Source organism: Coregonus clupeaformis, chromosome 1 (assembly GCF_020615455.1).
Source record: "Coregonus clupeaformis isolate EN_2021a chromosome 1, ASM2061545v1, whole genome shotgun sequence".
NCBI classification, from domain to species: Eukaryota; Metazoa; Chordata; class Actinopteri; order Salmoniformes; family Salmonidae; genus Coregonus; species Coregonus clupeaformis.
The window spans coordinates 49466394-49485455 of record NC_059192.1 but is presented as its reverse complement, the minus strand read 5'-3'; the positions used below and the strand labels follow the sequence as shown (position 1 = coordinate 49485455).

Here is a 19062-nt window from a genome sequence, read left to right as displayed (position 1 = left end):
CACACCACTCGCTCAGGCAATGGGAGCAGGATGCAGCATTAATGGTGTGGGCACAGCTGGTGTCCTTCAGCCACTCAGTGAACAGCTCCCCGTCCTTCCGCAGCAGCAGGAACTGTCCCAGTACCACAAAGGCCTAAAAATAGGAGATGCAGCAGTTATCCTAAATGAGGAAATATTACTTTGTTGCAGTGGTCCTCCTCTGAGTGCAGGTCAGCGATGTGGGGCTACTGTCCATGGTGGAAAATCAAAACAATCCTGGTCCTGGGCACCCACAGTGGTGTACTTTTTTTGTTCTTGCCCAGCACTAACACCTGATTAGTGAATCAGGGGCTTGATTAGTTGAATCAGGCGTGTTGGTGCTACAGAGATAGAACAAACATGTGCATGTAGAACCAGGATTGAAAATCCATCAACGAAAACACTTGACCTTTTAAAATGGGGCCTAAAAGTCCCCATTTGCCAAGGCCAACTCCTTGACAACTTGGGAGAACTGCCCATTTCTGACACCCCAAAATGTAATTGAACTCATTTGTCAAATGTAGCCATCTAGTCTAGAATGTATGCTAGTAAAAAGGAATGAATTTACTGACTTTGTCAAAACCTTGCTCCTCCATTTTCTTTCCGAAGACTTCTCCAATTCCTGACAGTGCAGTCACTGGTTTATCACCAATGGGTTCAGCAATGAAGTCCCCTGAGAAGTGGTCAACATTTCTGCAAGAGACAGCTGTGCAATGATAGCCTAGTTGTTTGACTACTAGTCTGTCTACCCTCACTCATCCTAATAACATTAGATATAGGTGTGTCTGTGAGCCATAGGCCTACATCTTGCATTTAATATTCCAGTAGGTCTAAACATGTTGAAATAGCTAGCACTATTGCATGTAACGTCCTTACCTATGAGTGAACACACTGGCCTTTACTAATTGTTACCACGTGCTTATGATTTTTGACAGGCACGGGGCCTTTAAATAAGGGAAAGTAGATTTTTCCATTGCAGAATGGTTAGTGCCATCTGATGATCCTTGGGACATCCCTAGCCTAACCATATGCTGCGTTCAAAACAACTGGGAACTCGGAAATCTCTGACTTCGACTTAGGGGAAACAACAATCTCCGACTAGAAAAAATATTTTTGAATGGCCGTCCAACTCGGAATTCAAAGTCGGAAACTCAGGCATCTTTCTAGAGCTCTGCTTTACGACCTGACAATCACTGACTTCATGATTTGACCTTGTTTTCTTCCGAGTTCCCGGTTGTCTTAAGCACCAATAACCCTTACCTAACCCTAACCTTAAACCTGACCTAAACCGTTTTATATTTCAACTTCAATAAGGCGTCAGAGTTGGAACGTCCCGCAGCGAACCTATATATTCCTTCGGGGGAAATACTCAAGACCAACGCCTCACGCCATGGCCGTTCGTTAGCCAATGGGCGCTCAGCAACGCTTCCACCATGGTGGCGGAGGAGAACCAGTCTGCCTGTCACGTCAAAGTGCTACCGTCGGCGTCGCAGGATTTAGAAGAAATGCAGTCACCTGCGATTGACTGACAGATGGCGAGCTAAATACCATGCTATATGCAGTGGCGGCTCCTGAAAAAATTCTCAGGGGGGGCAATTTTTCTGATGATTTAGGTGACCTACACACATTTTAAAAAAGATATGTCCAGCAACAACATGAGGACAGGGGCAGCATATAAGTCAATACCAGAAGCATTTATTGACTGATCTCAAAAGTGTTGGCTTACAAAAGCAAAATAAGTTATCACAGTAAAAATAATCAAGGGTGTTCTTTCACATTCCTCAACACTGCATAAACAATATGCATTTCCATAAAACACCTCATCTAATTGTGCCACAAAGTTGACAAGTCCAAGAAAAATACCAGGGTTGGTGGAGCCCTCAGTTTCATCTTTGCCTCGCAAAGCTAACTCAAACACTCCGCAAAACTTCACACACTGGATTAGCCGGCTGAGGATGTGGCGGTTCTTGCTAACCTCATCGTTGTGGCGGCGGACAGCTAGCCTGTATCCCTCATCCAGTTGAGTGGCAATGTTCACTCTCCCCAAAGCAGACAATCTCAAACAGCTATCCATGTGGGTCTTTGACAGCTCATGTTTCTTAATCTTTTCTGAAAGATGGTGCATGTCCGTTACACCAGTCGCTGTCCAAGCGGTGCTGTCTGCCGTGCCGCCTTCAGGGTGAAAGAGTAAGCAGGGGTAGCAGAAGACTGCATTAGCTACATTGCAGCCTGCTAGCCAGGTTTTTCGTTCGTACCAATTTTTGGAAAATCCTCGGGTGTAGGACTTTCCCCCTTTAGTAGAAACCTGTTGAATTATTAAATTTGGTCTGGGAGGTCCTAATTGTTTCGTTGCCAATTTATCTTGATTTGTTTGCCGACAAAAAGGAACTTCTTTCAAAGAGACAATCGAGTTGCACTGAACGCTAGCCATCTTGACAGTAGTACGTGAATTGATTGACACTGCTACCCGCTCTTTTCTTAGTTACGTTCATGGTTATGTTACGTATGACGAAAGCGCGTAAGTGCAAGCCCTCCCGGAACCCATAGAGATTGTATTGAAAGCTCTGATATTTGAAAAAAAAAGATTTTACATGAGAGTCTATGAGAGACTTCTGGGGCGATTTTCAACCTGACTGAAATCGCCCCAAAAGGGGCGGGGCCATTTGAAGCACGACTTTAGCCTGATTGGACATTTAGTGGCAGATCAGACGTCTAGATTAGAACACTGATAACTACTGTTGCCGTGATATAATTGATTTTTTTTCCCGTTTGGCAGTGCGTCGCCCATATCGCCCTAATGAACACACCGCCCCTGGCTATATGTAAACTGAGCAAGCTAGCTAACGAATTAGATAGGATTATGAGTAGAATTACAGGTTTTTATATACAAAAACTACTCATGCCGATGATGGACTAGAGCTCTGTCTCTCTCTCAATCTCCCTACTTTCCGTCTGTATATTGTATCCTGCTACCATGTCCCCCAAGGAAAGGGGTTAATAATGATGTACATATGTATAAAGCTTGAGTTGTCTCTGTTATTACTACAAACTTCCTCGAATGGGATTTAAACCATAAATACATTATCCGACTGCCAATCAGCTGCCCCCTGTGTCTTCCCCTCAGAAGTGCACTTGCTGTGAGACTTGTGCGAGAAGAAACTTATTGGAGAGCGGTAGGGGAAGTCTCAGTGACAGATGAAAATAGTTCGAAAATATAATGTATTACCCGCCATTACAATGGACTTTATATAATGGAAAATACATAAATACATTACAATAGCTTTTGATTGATAGACAAGTCTGAGAGCACTTGCTTTGAGATACCTTACATAACTTAATCAGGGGTCTAAGGTGCTCATCCTAATAGTTATATATTTCTTAATTCCATTATTTTACTTTTAGTTTTGTGTGAATTGTTAGATACTACTGCACTGTTGGAGCTAGGAACACAAGCATTTCGCTACACCCGCAATTAGGGCTGTGGCGGTCACTAAATTTCGTCAGCCGGTGATTGTCAAGCAAATAGCTGTCGTTCTCATGGTAATTGACCGTTAATTAACATAAACACATTTAGCATCTCCTGGCTTCCACACATAGCCTACAAGCCACTGATACTGACCTTTGGAACATCTACATTTTAAAAAGTCTAATAAATCCATGTAATATAGCCTACATGTCACAATAAATATATTACTTATTTTAGACAGGTCTAAAGAAGCATGATATGAAGTGTGTAGTCCCCTGTAGCTCAGTTGGTAGAGCATGGCGCTTGCAACGCCAGGGTTGTGGGTTCGTTTCCCACTGGGGGCCAGTATGAAAATGTATGCACTCACTAACTATAAGTCGCTCTCCAGAGCGTCTGCTAAATGACTAAAATGTAAATGTAAGAAAATGTAGTCTATTTCAGAAGAACAGAATAGCATATTCTGAGTTGTCCTGATCTGGCTATGGCTGTGGGCTACACGAGTTCAGACAAGATTTGCTTAGAATTCCGTGGCATTATTTTATAGTATGAAGAACACAAATGAACAAAGCTGAATAAAATAGAAAGAATATTCTGTGTTGAGCGGTTAACAAAGAAATAGGTATTCCTATATGCATAATTTAGAGTTATTAATGTAACTTTAGTTGTTCTACAAACGTTGGGCTATATGTTTAGATTTGTAATACATTGTAAGGCTGCATGATGCGACTCTAATGATGATTTTTAAAAAGTTGCTTGAAAGGCATGAGCTCTGCTTTGTTTTTTGCGCAGGCTGTACACACTTCGTCAGTCTCTATTCACAATTTGAGAAGCACTTGATAATGCCTCTAATTTCCCAGCGGCATCCCCTTTGTGTGGTCATAATGCACCCTAAAAAAATCCATGCCTTTTGCAGCCTTTCTCCCTAAATGCTGCCCGCTCCAAAGCACCTCTCACTCACACGGCTCTCCATCACGTGATCAGGTCTTTCTCACAGGCTACAAGTGAAGACCGACACATCAGGGACGCAACTGCACGCGTCCTTCTCCAATTCCAAGGTGCATATTGAAGATATTGGAAGAACTGTCCACATTTACTTTTCATCAGCCAACAAGATGAGTAGGCCTAACGAACAGCAAAAGCACTAGCCTATGTCAATCTACTATCCCCCATAATACAAAAGTTGACCTATTTTGTGCAATAAATAAATATTCCTAACATAGTCTGGGACAGTTGTGGGATACGATAGATCCCAAATTAATACAACCACTAGCATTAAAAAAAAACATTTTTACGCAAAGAGGCTGACACAGTTCAGAACGTTTAGCTATTAGGCAATTTCTTCACATTATAAGCGCAGCAATGCGCACACGGCAGTAGGTGTTAAGCGCGAATGTTCCATTAGCGGGAAAACACCATTATCAAAAGTGATGCAAATACGATTATGCATGTAATGCTTTTATTATAAAGGTGCATTTTTATGGTGAAAATTATCTTCCCCAAACTTGAAACTCACACGCTGCTTATGTATGCCAGTTAGGCTCTACACCCCTTGTAAAGCAGATTCATGTGCTTAATTTTAAGAAGTTATTTGGCCACTTCAGTTGTGATACAAACCTTATTAAAACATATAGGCCTATGGGCTAGGCTATATGTTGCGACTATGATTAGAAAAAGTCGCAAAAAAAGGCATTGTTCTTATGCTGGGCATCATCCACAAGTGATAATATATACTTCACAAGTGATAGGCTAATATTGTCACCCATCAGACTATTCTTGATTTAATCTTGTCTTTACATATACTAAATAATATGTGTGAAATGTGTTTTGATTTAGAATGGATCATTATCATGCACCTGTATCGAAACAGGGTCAGCGGGAAAAAATACATGTCATCTATGCACTTAAATAGCGAATGGAGGATGCTTTTCCCCGTGGTTTATTTTCATGCCAGCCAGGTAGGCTATACTCCTGTTGTAAATATAAGCAATGTGCTTAATATTAGGAACGTTAAAAAATAAATATAGTAGGCCTAGCCTATAGAAAGCTGATCCTCCTCTTTTCAGTAGAGGCCATCACTCTGTTTTCTCGTGCAATTGCATAGCCTATTGAAATGTTGCGCAACATGAGCTCATGGGCTCTCATGAAGTGTTCGATTAGATTTTCGAATACATTTGATGTCAGAGTGATTAGAGGGGCAATAGAGTGCTGATTACCAGGCAGTTAGCTAGTTTGGTAGGCTACTAATGACCATCAGCAGCATCAGAGCTGGGAGTAGCCTAATTACTGTGAGTAAACGGTCATGTGGATTTTGACTGCCTTCATGACTCGTGACCGCCGGTGTGGCGGAAATACGGTCACCGCAACAGCCCTACCCGCAATAACGTCTGCTAAATATATGCATGTGACAATAAAATTTGATTTGATTTGAGGTCATTCACCTCAGAGAGTGCTCTATATTGGCCAACTTACAGAGGACTTAGCGATTTGGGGGCAATGCTATTGAGGGGCCCTACTAACACCAAATTGGACATTGAATCAGTGAATAGGGGTCCCCTGGGGCCGTTTAATTTGAAACATCTAGGTATAGATTAGGCTCAAGGCAAACTGTTAACTTTGTGTCCTGTCATACAGTTGAAGTCGGAAGTTTACATACACCTTAGCCAAATACATTTAAACTCAGTTTTTCACAATTCCTGACATTTAATCCTAGTAAAAATTCCCTGTCTTAGGCCAGTTAGGATCACCACTTTATTTTAAGAATGTGAAATGTCAGAATAATAGTAGAGATAATTATTTATTTAAGCTTTTATTTATTTTATCACATTCCCAGTGGGTCAGAAGTTTACATACACTCAATTAGTATTTGGTAGCATTGCCTTTAAATTGTTTAACTTGGGTCAAACGTTTCAGGTAGCCTTCCACAAGCTTCCCACAATAAGTTGGGTGAATTTTGGCCCATTCCTCCTGACAGAGCTGGTGTAACTGAGTCAGGTTTGTAGGCCTCCTTGCTCGCACACGCTTTTTCAGTTCTGCCCACAAATGTTCTATAGGATTGAGGCCAGGGCTTTGTGATGGCCACTCTAATACATTGACTTTGTTCTCCTTAAGCCATTTTGCCACAACTTTAAAAGTATGCTTGGGGTCATTGTCCATTTGGAAGACCCATTTGCGACCAAGCTTTAACTTCCTGACTGATGTCTTGAGATGTTGCTTTAATATATCCACATAATTTTCCTTCCTCATGATGCCATCTATTTTTTGAAGTGCACCAGTCCCTCCTGCAGCAAAGCACCCCCACAGCATGATGCTGCCACCCCCGTGCTTCATGGTTGGGATGGTGTTTTTTGGCTTGCAAGCAACCCCCTTTTTCCTCCAAACATAATGATGGTCATTATGGCCAAACAGTTATATTTTTGTTTCATCAGACCAGAGGACATTTCTCCAAAAAGTACGATCTTTGTCCCCATGTGCAGTTGCAAACCGTAGTCTGGCTTTTTTTATGACGGTTTTGGAGCAGTGGCTTCTTCCTTGCTGAGCGGCCTTTCAGGTTATGTCGATATAGGACTTGTTTTACTGTGGATATAGATACTTTTGTACCTGTTTCCTCCAGCATCTTCACTAGGTCCTTTGCTGTTGTTCTGGGATTGATTTGCACTTTTCACACCAAAGTACGTTCATCTCTAGGAGACAGAACGCGTCTCCTTCCTGAGCGGTATGATGGCTGCATGGTCCCATGGTGTTTATACTTGCGTACTATTGTTTGTACAGATGAACGTGGTACCTTCAGGCGTTTGGAAATTGCTCCCAAGGATGAACCAGACTTGTTGAGGTCTACACATTTTTTCCTGAGGTCTTGGCTGATTTCTTTTGATTTTCCCATGAAGTCAAGCAAAGAGGCACTAAGTTTGAAGGTAGGCCTTGAAATACATCCACAGGTACACCTCCAATTGACTCAAATGATGTCAATTAGCCTATCAGAAGCTTCTAAAGCCATGACATCATTTTCTGGAATTTTCCAAGCTGTTTAAAGGCACAGTCAACTTAGTGTATGTAAACGTATGACCCAACGGAATTGTGATACAGTGAATTATAAGTGAAATAATCTGTCTGTAAACAATTGTTGGAAAAATTACTTGTCATGCACAAAGTAGATGTCCTAACTGACTTGCGAAAACTATAGTTTGTTAACAAGAAATATGTGGAGTGGTTGAAAAATGATTTTTAATGACTCCAACCTAAGAGTATGTAAACTTCCGACTTCAACTGTATATAGACTACATTGTTTCAAGATGGCAAGCAAGCAGCCCACAAGAGAAGCTACAGAACTGTTGGAGGATGATTCTGATAAGGGCGTTTGACTACACTAAGCTCAATTACATACACAATGGACATATTTTGTCAAAGTCATCCACACACTATGAATAAATGAATGTAACCTTCTGTCATTTTTTCCCTTTTAGCGGTCTGTGAGGTGCCGTCGATCCTCAACTTCAACCTGGGCAAACTTCCCACCAAAAAGACTGAAGTTACAAGGAAAGAGCTGGAAAGGAGAATCGAGGGCCCCGAAAAGTTGTCTTTAAATGTTGTCCAGCATACACTGAACAAAAATATAAATGCAACATCTAAAGTGTTGGTCCCATGTTTCATAAGCTGAAATAAAAGATCCCTGAAATTTTCCCTACACACAAAAACCTTATTTCTCTCAAATGTTGTGCACAAATTTGTTTACATCCCTGTTAGTCAGAATTTCTATTTTGCCAAGATAATCCATCCACCTGACAGGTGTGGCATATCAAGAAGCTGATTAAACAGCATGATCATTACACAGGTGCACCTTGTGCTGGGGACAATAAAAGGCCACTAAAATGTGCAGTTTTGTCACAAAACAATGCCACAGATGTCTCAAGTTTTGAGGGAGCTTGCAATTGGCATGCTGACTGCAGGAATGTCCACCAGAGTGGTTGCCAGATAATTGAATGTTCATTTCTTTACCATAAGCCGCCTCCCACGTCGTTTTAGAGAATTTGGCAGTACGTCCAACTGGCCTCAAAACCGCAGACCACGTGTAACCACGCCAGCCCAGGACGTCCACATCCGACTTTCTTCATCTGCGGGATCGTTTAAGACCAGCCACCCGGACAGCTGATGAAACTGAGGAATATTTCTGTCTGTAATAAAGCCCTTTTGTGGGGAAAAACTCATTCTGATTGGCTGGGCCTGGCTCCACAGTGGGTGGGCCTATGCCCTCCCAGGGCCACCCATGGCTGCACCCCTGCCCAGTCATGTGAAATCCATAGATTAAGGCCTAATGAATTAATTTCAATTGACTGATTTCTTTCTATGAACTGTAACTCAGAAAATCGTTGAAATTATAACATGTTAAGTTTATATTTTTGTTCAGTATACATGTAGGGTTGCATTTAGCTTGCTATCCAGTGTTGCCAGGTGATCTAAAATTTCCAGTCCAATAAACACTCTAAACCTGCCCAAAAGGCCTGAAAACTAGGCCAATTTTTTTTCTCACAGCAAGAGAGGAGTTGCCATATGTATACAATAAACCCTTTTTCCCAATCTAATGCGTTCTAACAACTGATCGGCAATTACGATAGAGCTTTGGTAACTTCCAATTTAATTGACTAAACATGTCCATTAATAATTTAATAACATAAGGCTACAACAACAATAAACTTAAGTTATAGGCTATTTATTAAATTGGTTTGCCAGCTCCAGGTAGGCTACACAAGTTGCACAAATGTATTTGCAATGACTCCAATGCTATCATAATTTCAACATATTTATTGTATCAAATGGTAGCCTACAATGGCATATAAATTAATAGGCTACTTGGTGGCAAATGAAACATTCTCCACATTTAATGTCAGTTTCATTGAAGACTTTTCCCCATGAAAAGAACCATGGGAGGGAGTTCCATACCTTCCGTTTCAAATGTCCACTCAGGCAGCCCCCGAGACCCAAGAACTGAGCATGCATAAAACACTTCGCTTGATACAGTTTCTTTAAGCAAAGTCAACATTAGAATGCAGTTTAAACCATCTCGAGCGAATGTATGTAATGCGCTCTAGTGCGCCCAACGTCGTTTTCCAGTGCTTCGTTTCCATTATTTCTTGATGTGCATCAGTTTTAGCGTATGAATATGTTTTACGAAAAAGGGGTTGGAAATAGGCGTCTCCATAATGACAATCTAATTCTAAATAGCCTACCTACAACTGGTAAAAAGTTGTCACGACGTGTGCGTGCTGCTCCCGCTCCTCTCGCTCATAGCTGTAGTGCATACAAACACACCCCTCTGGCCCTCCCCACCTGTAAGTGAGGACTTTGTGGACTGTATATTCTTTAGGTTAGGTTTTACTTGATTTGTTCGCTCCCATGTCCTGGTAAAGGCACAGATGAAAGACCGGTAAGATTCCAGTTGAGGTGGTTTAAAAACGCTGAAGATGCACAGGCACGGAACAGCACCGCACAGTGTTAGTACGGATGGGCTAAGGCACTTAGTTGTCTGGCAACTTGCTTCAACCAAAGTGTGTGTGTGTGTGTGTGTGCAAGTAAAGAGATAAATAAAAGATACAATAGTGAATGACAGAATACAATCTCCAATTCTCTTATAAACAATATGCATGGCTATAATATGACTATGATGACTTAATGCTATACAGGACCATACAGCGCAATACAACGTGACTGTGACGGCACTAATTGAGAATAATTCAGTGTTGCCAACTCCTCAGTAAGGAAAGTAGCTATTGGCCGTCATAAAAGTCGCTAAATGACGTCATCACCTAATTTCCATAATTGGCCATGTGCATGTAACTCTGATGGAAGCAGTAGGAGACAGGGATAATGTTGTGGGAGAGACAAAAAGTGAGTAAAAAACACCCTAAATATGTTTAGAACTACAAATGTACTTTCTTCTGTCGATTCTTGTTTTTTTTTATGTCACAATTCCAACCCTCCTTTATCCGGGCTTGGGACCAGCAAAAGTGACCCAAAAGAGACACTCTGGCGGAGTTACTTAGTTTTTAATGTTTCATTTTTTTTATTTTAGTTTCGTTTTTTTGTTTCGTTTTCTTAAGTTTGGTTTGGTTTTTAACCTTATGGTCCACTTAGGAGCCTATAACAAGTCACAGTAAAACATGAACATTTTTAACCATAACATTTTAACAATTTTTTTGTATACAATCTACATTAACAATCTAAATGGACCAAAAAGAGACAATAGAAAAAACTGTCAATGGCAATGTGAGAAAAGGATGGTAACTAGTCTGGCCCTAATTCAGGTTAATTGTTTGTTTTTTCCAGGCCCCCCTCCACACACACACAGGCTGTGCTGGCTCACAGAAAGAGTGGGTCATCGTCATTTTGGTCAAGGCTCTCTATGGCAGGTTCAGCAACTGAGGGAGCTGACTTAAATTAGTAAGCAGCTGATGTGCCAAAAAGCTGCAAAACATTATCAGGCAGCTGGTGCTCATAGCAAGCCTCACCAGACAGCTTCAGTCCATATCGAATGTACAGGATGGAGTTAAGGGTCTGCAAGGACATCCGATTTCTAAGTTTGCTTTTTACCACACTCATCTGGCTGAATACTCTCTCGACTTCAGCATTCGAGTGTGGCAAGGACAACACAGACACAGCAGCCATGGCAAGTTCTTGAAACGGGTTACTATCAGCTGCATCCCTGAACTTCCAAATCTCACTCCAGAAGCCCAGTGTGTTTTTTGTCTCATTCCATTTACTAAGATGGATGGCACGCCATTGCTGGACAATCTTGTCTATCTCTGCAGGGGAGTAGCAAAGGAGCTTGGCTATTTTTTCTATTTCTCCAGGGTTGTTATTGTGCTTTAGAGTTTCCTCCACATTGAAAACTGACATGTACTGCAATGCTTTGATGTTGTCCGGCAGTCTCACCCTCAACTCATTAGTGAGGGAGATGGTGAAGGCTATACACCGCCTTCGGACATTGCTTTCATCCTCAGGTGCAAGGTGGAGCTCAGCTGCCTTTGACTCAAAAAGGTAACCAAGGTACGGTTTGGGACTGATGTATCCATCTATTGGCCCTTTGAGTACATCAACATTTGCCAGTGGATTCAGCACCCTGCTGCTCACAGACTTGATCAGGCTAACCAAGCTGTCAAGTAGCTTAAGAGGGTCTACTTGCTCTCCCTCAAAAGCCTTGATGGCCAACTGTACCTCACCCAGCACTGACTTCAAACAAGTCAGATACAATATGTTTTGAGGATCACTGTACATGGAGTATACAGCCTCAGCCATGTAGCAGTGTTCACTGGACTTAGTGACTGAGAAATGCAGCCTAAGCTCCTCCCACTGGTCAAAATGCGTGAAACCGCGGGTTCAATGGAGAGCCAACGTGTTGCACACACCTTGGTTATCTGTAAAGGTTTCTCCCCACAGTTGATGGTCTCATATATGGCCTTGTAGGCCTCCCTGCACGTTGGAGACACTGAAAACCAGTTATAAGTCTCTCGTACCAAGTACTCCACACTACGGGGGATGGTGTCATTGGAAGCATGACTTACAGCAAGCTGCAGAGAGTGGCACACACAGCGAATAAGAACCAGATCTTTGAGGCCATACTCCTCCTTCAGCACTTTATGGACCCCATTGTTAATCCCCGTCATATCAGAGGCATTGTCAGTCCCTATCCCCAGGAGTTTCTCTTTTTTAAGACAACACTTCTCGAGGAAAGCCACAACAGCACGAGCTATAGATTTGGCATCTCCTCCCTCCAACTCAACAAGCCCCAGAAATGTTGATACAATTGTCTGCTTGGTGTCACTAAAGTACCTTATCACAACCCCCAGGTACTTAGAAACACTTACATCCGTGGACTCATCGAGGAGGAGGCTGAAACGCTGGTCACCCACAACTGCGACCAACTTTTTCAGAAAGTATGGTGCTAGAAGACCATTAATAATTTCTGTGCACTTTGTCCTGTGCATTTTGAAGTGGGTAGCAGCAGTGGAGTCTGAGAAAGCAGCTCTACATGCTTCTCCAATGTGATCACATGCCAGCATGGAACGGTGTTCAGCGATAGCTAATGCCATGGTGGCCTCAGCCTTTTTTGCAGAGTAAACTTTTTAAACATAAATGGCAGCTTGTTTTGGGTGGAACTGTTATAAGGCTTTGCCTTTTGAGTATGTTTTAGAGTTGTCATGTGTTTTTTTACATCACTACGTTTGGCGTAGAAATCAGCCTTACAATACAGGTAGTATGCCCATGTATCATATCCAATAAACGGCTTCAACCAGCCTTTGAATTCAGGGTTTGATTCCCACTCCTGGGGTAGGGCCCACGGCAGCACCCGCTGCTCATTGAGAAGAGTAAGAACGATACGTGCTTTCACGTCAAAGTCTCCAATAACACCAGAAAAAGTCGCTAGATTTGTCGCTAGTCGATTTTTTGAAAATGTGTCACTAGAGGGGTATGAATACTTGCTAAATATAGCGACAAAGTCGCTAAGTTGGCAACACTGATTGAGATCAAAGGGGTGCCGCCGCGCACGTGTGCTACAAAGCATAGAACCATCATCTTTAGTACAGAACTACAACTGCACAATGAACTTGAATACCTCTAAACAGTGAAATGTAATACCCATATAATGATGTACCATACACGTGGGCATATAAACAATAGCTAGCTTGCCGTAGAAACTGCTAATTAGCATAACCTAAAATATGACATTATCATCGCAGAGTGCATTTTCAGACATAAACACCTGAAAGATATGAAATATGTACTAACATATCAACAAGGACGCTCACTGGCCTTGGCTAACACAATGAAAGCTAACTGGTGGGAAAACACAAGGATGGCTGGAACTTTCCCTCACTTGACTTCTCTCGAGCTGATCATCTTCTCTGAGCTGGAGATCGCCCAGCATGCTCTGCTCCACTTCACCGGTGGGCGGCGCTACAGCTCTGATATGATTAACTAACATTACTGATATGATTAAGTACAAATCCTTCACAGCCTTTTGTACAGCACCACTAACTCACTCAGCAACAGCCTGCCTCACTGCCTGACAGTCAGCAGCAGGTCACAGTGAAATATATATTTTTAAAGAGAAATGCCATAGCGGCTGCAGTGCAACTTAAAAATAGCCCAAAAACCCACAACCCGCGACCAATACATTTTCACCCGCGACATCGTTTTCGTAGTAGCCCAATTTGGTTCAGGAAAACCGCGAACATGGCAACACTGTTGCGATCTGGCAGTCAATTGTACTAGCTGGTTGGACGCGGCACTGCTGCAGGCAGACTGCTTCTCCTATCGCGGCGGTGAAAGCCGAACGGCCAATGGCGTGTGGCGTGGGTCTTGCTGGTTGGGAGCTTCCGCGAAACAATGCTGAATATCTCGCTTCGCTGCGGTACGTCCCAAGGATTCCGTTGAGACTTTTCCATTGCAGAATATTGGGAGGTTGCCATCTGCACGCAATAATGTGCAACTGCAGCCCGCAATTCGGGGCGTTCCTGCATGTGGCGTTCCTGCCTCCCCCCCTCCCATTGGTTCCTCACTCCCCTCCCATCTCTTTATACTGTCAGAATAACCTCGTCCAGTCAGAATTAAGGGGGTCTCTCGAGGATGTCTGTTGTCGTCCCTTGTCTTCTTGGAACGAACTCTCTGCCACCTCCAAGGTCTGTCAGGGGTGGATTTTCTTACTCACTTCTAATCAATTCAAACCTTGCACAAGTCCGGATAGCGTTTATTAGAAGCTATGAGCACCCCACTGAGTGACCATGAAAAGAGAAAACAGATCAGCGTGCGTGGCATTGCAGGACTGGGCGATGTAGCAGAAATCAAGAAAAGCTTCAACAGGCATCTTCACTTCACTCTTGTCAAAGATCGCAATGTAGCCACCCCTCGGGATTACTACTTTGCCCTGGCTCACACAGTCAGGGACCACCTCGTTGGGAGATGGATCCGCACTCAACAATATTATTATGAAAAAGATCCAAAGGTAAAGGGGGAAAACATCTCCTTGAAATTATACAGGAATTGGTACGGGGTTTCATTTTTAATTTGTTGCACATGCAATAAATTGCATGGTCCCAATTTGAAATTGCAGTGATTATTTGTAGGCAAGTTTCTATTTTATTATCCCCAGATAGCCTGTCTGTGGAAAAGGGGTCCGTGTATCACGGACTAAGAGGCTACACAATTTACTGCAATGACAGTTGTTTCCATAGACTGTATGACAAATGTTTCCGCTTCCTATTGGTAATTTAACACACCAGTGACTCTCTACTTTCAGGCATTAGGCTACCAATAGCGTACCTACTCCAATATGCTGTACAGTATCCTATATCTTTAAGACAAGACTACAGAGGAAGTGTTTTTATCAGGATCTAAGTTTTCAGCTGGTAATAGTGAAAGAGCCATGGGCCAGTCAGCATTTTGTTTGTATCTTCATTTTTTAGTTAAATTGTTTATGACTATTTTAAAAAACTTTGCCAGAGGTTGTCCATGTTTCTCATGGCCATACCCTTTTTACACATGTCCCAGTATGAACATGCCAGGTATTGCATAAGGGCAATTCCATTATAAAGGAAATATGCTGAGACTCAGATGTTTCACTTTAAAATGTATACCAAACAAAAACCATTTATTTCAAAGTTTAACAAACCATACAACTCTATGCACAAGGACTACTTTTAACAATTTCCACAGAAAATTTAACAAAAACACATTTACAGGAAGAACTGTGCAGCTACAATGTTTGGTATAGGGTGGCAGATAGCTTAGCGGTTAAGAGTGTTGGACTAGTAACTGACAGGTCGCTGGTTCTAATCCCCGAGCCAACTAGGTAAAACATCTGTTGATGTGCCCTTGAGCAAGGACTTAACCCTAATTGTGCCTGTAAGTCACTCTGGATAAGTGTCTGCTAGCAGGCAGGTAACAGAATAAAACTGAGGGAGATTTTACCCTAATTCTGTTACCAAACCTTTCCAGTAAATGTTTTTATTTATTTACTGTGTCAACTGTTCATTGTGCTTAGAGTTTTTTGGTTTGTTAAACTTTTAAATCGGTGGTTTTTGTTTGACATACATTTTAAGGTGAAAAATCAGTAACATAACAAGCATCACAGAGTAGTGGGCCAGAAAATGTATACACTTCTCTACATTCACTTCTCAACAGGCTAAACATTGTCTGAATCCACAGTCTTCCTTTTTACTTGGAAAGGGAATTATCTGAATTTAGAGTGCACTGCATTGCTTGCTCAATCAGTAAAGAGCAGCTGCAGTTGTTACTGGGGACAAAGCATTGGGCTCCAGCCAAACCTAGAGATCCCAGCAGCTCAGTCATACTGTAATGTCCTCTCTACCAAAGGATTCTACTGCATGAAGGAAGTAATGCAAGACCTTCATTTAAGGGTGATAGCTCTGTATGAATAACAGAAAAACCTGTTGCCGTTTAACCTTGTATTGTTAAGAGCTAAATTCCAGCATATACAGTTGAAGTCGGAAGTTTACATACACTTAGGTTGGAGTCATTAAAACTTGTTTTTCAACCACTCCACACATTTATTTTTAACAGACTATAGTTTTGGCAAGTCGGTTAGGACATCTACTTTGTGCATGACACAAGTCATTTTTCCAACAGTTGTTTACAGACAGATTATTTCACTTATAATTCACTGTATCACAATTCCAGTGGGTCAGAAGTTTACATACACTAAGTTGACTGTGCCTTAAAAAGCTTGGAAAATTCCAGAAAATGATGTCATGGCTTTAGACACTTCTGATAGGCTAATTGACATAATTTGAGTCAATTGGAGGTGTACCTGTGGATGTATTTCAAGGCCTACCTTCAAACTCAGTGCCTCTTTGCTTGACATCATGGGAAAATCAAAAGAAATCAGGAAAAAAATTGTAGACCTCCACAAGTCTGGTTCATCGTTGGGAGCAATTTCCAAACGCCTGAAGGTACCACATTCATCTGTACAAACAATAGTACGCAAGTATAAACACCATGGGACCACGCAGCCATCATACCGCTCAGGAAGGAGACACGTTCTGTCTCCTAGAGATGAACGTACTTTGGTGCGAAAAGTGCAAATCAATCCCAGAACAACAACAAATGACCTTGTGAAGATGCTGGAGGAAACAGGTACAAAAGTATCTATATCCACAGTAAAACGAGTCCTATTTCGACATAACCTGAAAGGCCGCTCAGCAAGGAAGAAGCCACTGCTCCAAAACCGCCATAAAAAAGCCAGACTACGGTTTGCAACTGCACATGGGGACAAAGATCGTACTTTTTGGAGAAATGTCCTCTGGTCTGATGAAACAAAAATAGAACTGTTTGGCCATAATGACTATCGTTATGTTTGGAGGAAAAAGGGGGTTGCTTGCAAGCAGAAGAACACCATCCCAACCGTGAAGCACGGGGGTGGCAGCATCATGCTGTGGGGGTGCTTTGCTGCAAGAGGGACTGGTGCACTTCACAAAATAGATGGCATCATGAGGAAGGAAAATTATGTGGATATATTGAAGCAACATCTCAAGACATCAGTCAGGAAGTTAAAGCTTGGTCGCAAATGAGTCTTCCAAATGGACAATGACCCCAAGCATACTTCCAAAGTTGTGGCAAAATGGCTTAAGGACAGCAAAGTCAAGGTATTGGAGTGGACATCACAAAGCCCTGACCTCAATCCTATAGAACATTTGTGGGCAGAACTGAAAAGGCGTGTGCGAGCAATGAGGCCTACAAACCTGACTCAGTTACACCAGCTCTGTCAGGAGGAATGGGCCAAAATTCACCCAACCTATTGTGGGAAGCTTGTGGAAGGCTACCCAAAACATTTGACCCAAGTTAAACAATTTAAAGGCAATGCTACCAAATACTAATTGAGTGTATGTAAATTTCTCTGACCCACTGGGAATGTGATGAAAGAAATAAAAGATGAAATAAATAATTCTCTCTGCTATTATTCTGACATTTCACATTCTTAAAATAAAGTGGTGATCCTAACTGACCTAAGACAGGGAATATATACTAGGATTAAATGTCAGGAATTGTGAAAAACTGAGTTTAAATGTATTTGGCTAAGGTGTATGTAAACTTCCGACTTCAACTGTATACTCATTCCATCCATTGTGTGAAACTAAACAGTCCTTAATCAGAGTTATGCTGCGTTCAAAACAAATGGGAACTCGGAAATCTCATACTTCCGACATCAGTGCTTTCAAGACAATTGGGAACTCAGGGAGGAAAAATAGTTTTGAACAGTGATCCTACTCGGAATTCCAAGTCGGAAACTCTATCTTTGTAGAGCTCCAACTTTCCGACCTGAAGATCACTGACGTCATGATTTGACCAAGTTTTTTTTTTCTCCAGAGTTCCCAGTTGTCGTGAAAGCACCATTAACACATTTTTTTCCTCCATCTTCCTCCTGATCTGGCAACATCAAGCTGGCACTTGCATTGGCACAACTTTGCGTTGGTTCTGATTCTGAACAGTGCTAATGAGCTGCTGGTATTACTTCCTCTCTGGGAATTCCATGGGTGGTGGTGGAGGACTGAGGGGGAATAGTCGGAGCGGTAAATATTGTGAGCTGCATTAGGCTACAAGTGACAGAGTGCTGAGCAGAGGTTCTGCAGTTCTGTGTGCTGGTGATTTATAATGTCATGCTCACCCAACTTTGGCCAAGTCTTTAGCACAGATTCTTCAGCTTCCGATGATCTCAAGTTGAGTAGCACCACTGAATGATAGGTCACAAATCAGTATTGCCACGTTTTGCCACAGTGTTTCAGAGTCATTGCGCCTACCGTATATTTGTGCTAATCTGTATCTTTGGCTGTCTACATGCATACAGTATGTCTGAAATGCTAAAAACCCATCCATGTCATCTTCAGAGGATCCACTATCTATCATTGGAGTTTTACATGGGCCGGACCCTTCAGAACACCATGATCAACCTGGGCCTGCAGAATGCCTGTGATGAAGCCATCTACCAGGTAAAACCATACATCTGCACTACCTGTGTCTTAACATTTTATTTTTATTTTATTTTATTTAACCTTTATTTAACCAGGTAAGCCAGTTGAGAACAAGTTCTCATATACAACTGCGACCTGGCCAAGATAAAGCAAAGCAGTGCAATAAAAACAACAACACAGAGTTACATATGGGGTAAACAAAACATAAAGTCAAAAATACAACAGAAAATATATATACAGTGTGTGCGAATGTAGTAAATTATGGTGGTAAGGCAATAAATAGGCCATAGTGCAAAATAGTTACAATTTAGTATTAACACTGGAATGATAGATGTGCAAAATATGATGTGCAAATAGAGATACTGGGGTGCAAATTAGCAAAATAAGTAACAATATGGGGATGAGGTAGTTGGATGGGCTAATTTCAGAATGGCTGTGTGCAGGTGCAGTGCACTTTTTCACCTGTACTTCCAGCCATACAATCAGGATGAAAATTGGGGCTCAATGTCAAAAATGCTGAAGTGTATGCAGCGGTGAAGTCAGGCGCAGGACACAGAAGATCAGTAACGACTGCTTTACTTTCCAAAAAATATGCACAAAACA

General features: G+C 42.0%; 1 protein-coding gene across 1 annotated transcript in view; it reads left to right on the top strand.

Moving 5' to 3' along the window:
* The first annotated feature begins 14072 nt into the window (after positions 1–14072).
* The window catches only part of LOC121569647 (glycogen phosphorylase, brain form), a 39621-nt gene continuing 34631 nt past the window's right edge, over positions 14073–19062 (top strand). The window contains exons 1-2 of the mRNA XM_041880787.1: positions 14073–14477; positions 18376–18477. Coding sequence (XP_041736721.1) covers positions 14235–14477; positions 18376–18477 — 345 coding nt within the window. The 5' untranslated portion in view covers positions 14073–14234. The remainder of the gene's footprint in view (positions 14478–18375; positions 18478–19062) is intronic.